This window comes from Elephantulus edwardii, unplaced genomic scaffold (genome assembly GCF_000299155.1).
Source record: "Elephantulus edwardii isolate Elephantulus edwardi_28Jun2011 unplaced genomic scaffold, EleEdw1.0 scaffold00030, whole genome shotgun sequence".
NCBI classification, from domain to species: Eukaryota; Metazoa; Chordata; class Mammalia; order Macroscelidea; family Macroscelididae; genus Elephantulus; species Elephantulus edwardii.
In genome coordinates this window covers 21,249,737-21,256,438 of record NW_006399780.1, presented here as the reverse complement: position 1 = coordinate 21,256,438, position 6,702 = coordinate 21,249,737, and the positions used below count along the sequence as shown (strand labels likewise).

General features: G+C 35.6%; 1 protein-coding gene across 1 annotated transcript in view; it reads left to right on the top strand.

Annotated features, from left to right (window-relative positions):
* The window catches only part of LOC102857904 (olfactory receptor 10C1-like), a 5,856-nt gene extending 1,548 nt beyond the window's left edge, over positions 1–4,308 (top strand). Inside the window, exon 2 of the mRNA XM_006883994.1 lies at positions 3,358–4,308. Within this exon, the coding sequence (XP_006884056.1) occupies positions 3,358–4,308 (951 nt within the window). The remainder of the gene's footprint in view (positions 1–3,357) is intronic.
* The last annotated feature ends 2,394 nt before the right edge of the window (positions 4,309–6,702 follow it).

Sequence of the window (6,702 nt, the reverse complement as noted above, 5' to 3'; positions counted from 1 at the left end):
GAGTTCAGAACAATTATTCATAGGGTTTCTATGAGTTGTAATCAAGTTGAGGGCACATAACAATACCACCATAGTGCCTCTATGAATAGTGTATCTGAACCTTGCCCTATCCTGTGAGAGTCTCATCATTTCTGGAATATTAAAGCTTACCCTTAGTAAGTGTGTCAATCCTTCTTGTTTATAGTCTTTCTGGTTACTACATATGTGTCCAAGACCTGGACAATGAATAAGGATGACAGAAAAAGAATTGAGACTTTTGAGCTGTGGTGTTAAAGGAGCACTGAACATCCCATGGACTGTCTAGAGAACAAATATATATGTCTTGGAAGGGTACATCCACAGTGCTCTTTGGAGGCAAGAATAATGAAGCTTCACCTCACAGACTTTGGACATATTGCTAGGAGGTGCTATTCCTTGGAGAGGGGCATGATGTTGGGAAGGGTGGAGGGTCGATGAAGGAGAGAAAGACTCTCAACCAGGTGGATTGACAAGGTGACTGCTGCAATGGGCTGTTTGTTCATAGGGAAGTTTGAGGATGGCACAGGACAGGACTGGGTTTAGATATTCTGTTCATAGGGTTGCTATAATTCATACTCAACTCAACAGCACCTAACAACAACAACAACAACTTGTTTCACTGATCCTCTACCTTCCCAAGCATGGTGTCCTTTACCAAGGACTAGAACTTCTTAATAATATGCCCAAAACATGTGATGAAAAGTTTCACTAGCCTTCCTCCAAGAAGAACCCTGGTTTGACCTTATCTAAGACTTCTCCACTCTTCTCCAAAACCACAACTCCAAGTCCTTGATTCTTTTTTTTATCATCCTATTTGTTGACCAATTTTCAGTTGCATAGTAAGTAATTGAAAATACCATCTTTTCAATAAGCTGCACATTAGACTTGAAATTAACACCATTGTTTTTTTAATACTTTGAAGAGGTCCTTGACATAAGACTTTTCCAGTGTAATACATCTTGATTTTATGATTGTTGGTGCCAAAGGTGTTGATTGTGGATCCACAAATGATGACATTTTTTACAATTTCTATCTCTTATCCATTTATCATGATACTGTTAAGATAGTAAGAGAAAAGATCAGATAGGGACTTGGAGGAAGAAACAGAAAAATTCCACTATAATGACATTTCAATTTTAGAAAATAGTTCTAAATATGTATCCTTAACATGTGTTGAATATTTTAAATATGTTTTAGCATAGATATTTATTTCATTTGTTTAATGCTTATGTATGTTTTGATATAAAATGAAACTTTATACCAAAACATTTTTACTTAATGGGGTTTGTAGAAAAGCAAGTTACATGGATCAACGTTGTGTTCTAAGTGTTGCCTAAGATAATATAAAAGCCTGAGAGTTTCCACTGTCTATTTGAAGAGGTAAAAACTCTTCAAGGAGAGAGAGGGAAGAAAAGATAATCAAGAGATATTTACCAAAAAGAGAAACAATTGCAGAGGGAAGACAAACAGGAAGTGTAGTGGAGGGAGAGGGAAAAGAGATGAGCAAATGGAATGTTGTGTGATGCTCTTGAGTTTTAGGATGTCTCATAGCAACTCTATGAACAACAGATCTGAATCTTGTCCTATCCTGTGGCAAACTCATAATCTATGACACACTCTAGGCCATTGCTTAGGGCTCTGTTTTAATCCATCATATTGAGGGTCTTTGTCTCCTTTGCCCTCCCTCCACCTTCCCAAGCATGATGTCCTTCTTCAAATAATGGCCTCTTCTAGTAACATTCCCAAAGTATGTGAGACAAAGTATCGTTGCCTCCAAGGAGAACTCTGGCTTCATCTTTTCCAAGATATATCTGTTTGTGTTTTTGGCAGGCCATGGGATATTCAGTATTCTCCTCCAACACCACAGTTTAAAGGCATTATTTTTTCTTCTTCTTCTATCATTCTTGTTCATTGTCTAGCTCTCAGATGCATGCAAGTGTTAGAAAAGACAATTATCTAAAACAGGTGCACCTTTGTCCTCAAACTAACATCACTGCTCATCAGTAATTTGGAGAAGTCCCTGACTACAGCCTTTCCCAGTACAGTACATCTCCTGGTATCCTAACTCCTGGTACCAAGTTGTGGATTTGAGTAAGATGAAGTTGTTGACAGTTTCAAACTTTTCTTCATCTATCTTAATATCACTTGTCAGTCCAGTAATGAGCAATTATTTTTTTATGGAACATAGGGTTAAAGGAAAGATAGGACAGAGAGAATTGTAATTACTGTTATAAAACCAAATATATAAGAGTGGGTGAAAGCCAATTATAAAATTATTATACCCCCCAAAATTTCTATAACATCTATAAGGAATCAATCATTATTTAAACGTATAAACTCTTTTTATGTTTCATTGATTGAAAATTTAAATGATGCAAGTAAAATTAATAGAGTATCTTTTAAAAAAATGTACTCAGGAAATGAAAACCAAACAGCACATTGAGTATTTATTACTAATTTTCTACAAATTTCTCTTGAGATAAGTATAATTAAGCCTTGCAGTGGATGTATTCCCTTTGGTCTCTGCTGAGGTTAGAAATACTTTATATTCCGTTACCATCTACAGTTTAGAATTCTTGAAGGTCCAGAAGCTCAATAAGTAAAAGTAAGTTTCTTTGTGAATCTTCATTAATTTCCTATTTAAAGTATTCTATAATTATACACCAATGTTATAGAAAGGAGACTAGATTAACTTTTCTTTCTTTGGAATTTTAGCTTTCTAATAATTTATGTAATGTGTTCAGATAATAATGCATGTATAAATACACAAGTAAAAATACACTCCCTTCCAAGCAGCTATTGTCAAAAAGGTTGTAGTGTTTGTAAAATAATAATAATTATATTATTCTTTATATCTAAGTGGAATATTAATTCATTACATTTGGAAAATGTTTCTCTATATATTCATATGATGTATATAACCAGAACTGGTAAAATAAAAACAAGATTAGAACCGGTACCTAAAAGAAGATTTTCTTCCCAGTTGGATTGACAGGGTGACTGCTGCAATTGTGCTTGTGTGTCAGGCAGTGTAAAGATGGCACAAGATAGAACAGGGTTCAGTTCCTTTGTTTGTAGGTTCACTATGAGTCATACTCAACAGCATCTAACAACAAAAACAATTACCTAGTAAAAGCATAAGATCCACAGTATAAAATGAGCAAGAAAAATTATATTAATTTATTTGAAATATCCTTTTAAAAACTCAACCAATAGAATTCGTGATTCTTAGTTCTCTGGTGAGGTTCTAGGAAAATTCCTTTGACTGAGGTTTGATAGAAACCTGTAAAGTCACAGGTTTCTTTTAATTCCTGTGTAACCTCTTTCTTGTCTCCACAGATGTCTGTATCTGAGTCCATGATGGGTGAAAACCAGTCCCTTTGCACCAGATTTACGTTTGTAGCTTTTTCCTCGCTAGCAGAGTTGCAGTCTTTGCTCTTCGTTATCTTCTTAGTTACCTATTTGTTTACAGTGGGAGGGAACCTCATCATCATTTGCCTGATCTGGGTCACTCCTTCCCTGCACACTCCCATGTATTTCTTCCTGGTGAATCTCTCCTTTCTGGAAATGTGTTATATCAGCAGTGTGGTGCCTCAGATGCTAGTGCACTTGCTGGTAGAGACCAAGACCATTAGCTTAGCAGGCTGTGCAGCTCAAATGTATATATTCGCCATATTGGGACTGACAGAATGTTGTCTGCTAGCAGCCATGGCTTATGACCGCTTTGTAGCCATTTGTTACCCACTACATTATACACTCATGATGGGCCCTGGTGTGTGTTTGAAACTGGCTGCAGCATCTTGGACCACAGGAGTGATGGTGGAATCTGCTCAGATCACTTGGGTCTTTACTTTGCCCTTCTGTGGAACAGGACAGATTCAGCACTTTTTTTGTGATCTCATGCCTGTAGTGAAACTGGCCTGTGTTGACACTAGCCAGAATGAGATTGTGATATTTGCTGTCTCTGTGATTTTCATCATGAGTCCCTGTCTTCTCATTCTGTGCTCCTATGTGCGAATTCTTGTGGCCATCATGAGGATCCCCTCAGCAGCGGGTAGACGCAAAGCATTCTCCACTTGTTCTTCTCATATACTGGTTGTTTCTCTGTTCTATGGAACTGCCTTATTCACTTATCTCCAACCCAAAACTTCCCACACTCCAGAAACAGACAAAGCAACTGCCCTCATGTACACAGTGGTCACTCCAGCCCTGAATCCTGTCATATATACCTTGAGGAATAAGGAAGTGAAGGAAGCTTTTCAGAGGGTAATACAAAGGAAACATCCTTGAAAACTGGCCGAACCTATACAATTACACTAGATAATAGCAAATAAAAATTTGCCTAACTTTACATAAATGTTCCTTAACAGTTTATGATATCTCTTCATGTCTTTAGCTCTTTAATTAAATATACTTAATTATATTAGATTATAATACATATAAATGTTATATACTATCAATAGATTGTGATACTTACATATATTTATCTTTCATTTATCAACTGTCTTATAGTGTGACATTTCATATTTTTGACAATTATAAAAAAATTCTATGAACTATTTTATACATTAATGATATATGTCTGCCAGTAACCAATACTGAGATATGAGAGAAGAGTACCCCTCACTGTATTAAGCAGCAACTTGACAGAGCCATGATCCTCAGTGGCTTGGCAGTTAATTCACAATATAAATTAACTCTGATGAAATTGTATTCATACTCCATTTTGTCATCTGAGGTAGTGTCTTCCATTTTTCCACAGTGTCGATTTCCACGTAATGGACTACTCTTCAGATCAAGTGCAATCATGCTAGCAAGTCAGGAGGGAGACAGATGATAGATGATAGATAGATAGATAGATAGATAGATAGATAGATAGATAGATAGATAGATGATAAAAAATAGAATCCGTTTTTGGAGTCTGTAAATCTCACAGAAGGAGAATGTCCATCTCTCGCTCTCTCTCGCAGACAGCTACCTACTGGATTAAAAATCACATGGCACAGCATTGGCAGCATAACTTCTTAACACCCAGCTGCCAGATCTCTCCCTCATGTAATTTACAGCCTCCTAAAACCGATTAAAGAGTCAAGTATTATTGATTCCAACTTAGGGGTAAACACATCATCTGACCCTCCAGTTGCTTTCCAAAACAGTAAATTACATGGAAATTTCCAGTCCTTCTCTCAAAGAGTGACTAGTAGATTCAAACAACCAGATAGGCTCAGCCCTTGCATTAATAGCACAACTTCCTATGGATTATACCAACAGAATACACTTTGGGATAGATAGTATAGGAGGTTAAATGTGGACATGTTATATAGAACCGGTCTAAATAGAATCTAAAAATGAATACTTGATAATTGCCTCTCTAATTTGTCTGACTCCTTGTGTGTAATTATAAATTCATTTCCAAAGTCAAGAGACAGAATTACAAATCTTACAGACATTTTACTGGGCAATGTCTTACCATATGAAGTTTAAATTTCATCACATTAATATTCTGATTCTTCTTTATCCCACTGATTTACTTTGTATATATGAAATTATTACCTTCCTTAGGAAAATCTTAATAAACACAACTTTAACAACAAAATTAGTTAGAAATATCTGTAGGAGTTCCAAGAGTATATTCATATGAAATATGTTAAAGCATGATTATTTTGCAATATACCAAGAGAAACGATTGCTAATGACTGGCTATTACTTAAATTGAATATTGTCAACTTCACTATTTCTTTCTCTAATTGCTTCAAATGAGTGTTATGAATGAGCAATGAATACACAATGAACTAAGTCTGCGTCTGTTCAACAGAATATTTATTCACTATTAAAATTTTTTGGCACTTTATACAATATGATACCATTTGCTTTTAGGATTAAAAACTACAGTCTCAAGGATATAAAGAGTAATATTAAACCTTTTTATGCACATTGAAGAATACTTTCAATCTTTTTTTTCTGCTTATTTTCTACTTTAGCCGCTTTTTTACTGTACAGGTTTGTTGGCTAGAATGACATACTAATTCCCTTGTGCCAATAGAAAGTGATTTTCCTCATAATGAACATTTTTAAAGTTTTCATAATTTTCTCTATGGAATTTTCTTTCAATGAGCTTCATATTTTTTTTAAAATATTTAAAATAATTCAATTACAAAAGATATTACTCTTTTCTTTGTATTAATGCTTACAAGATTTAGTCATTATACAGGAGTTTAAAGGTTACTAAAATTCAGTGAAGACGTATCCTCTTATTCTACCTCAGAATCTTCACACAATAATAGCAAGGTAGAGTTTATTTTAAGGAACATTAGTGGGAACACTAGGGAATTATGATGGCCTAGTGGGTACAGAGTTGCACTATCAACCCAAAGCAGGCAGTTCAAATCCACCAGCTGCTGTGTGGAAGAAACATAGAAAATTTTCTCCCATGTGATTTACAGCCTCTGAAAACCTCCTTTATGGTCAGCAATGACCATATGGGGTTCTGAATTGATGGCAATGAGTTGAATTAAGGGTAAAAGACTTAAGTAGCTAAGTGTTCAATTCTAACCAAGAAGTTGGTGTTTTAAATCAAATAACCACTCTGTCCAGTGGTGAGAATCTTTGTCTTCTTGACATTGAGCCTCAGTCCATACTGAAGGCTGCAGTCCTTGACCCTCTGCAGTAAGTGCATGAGGTCCT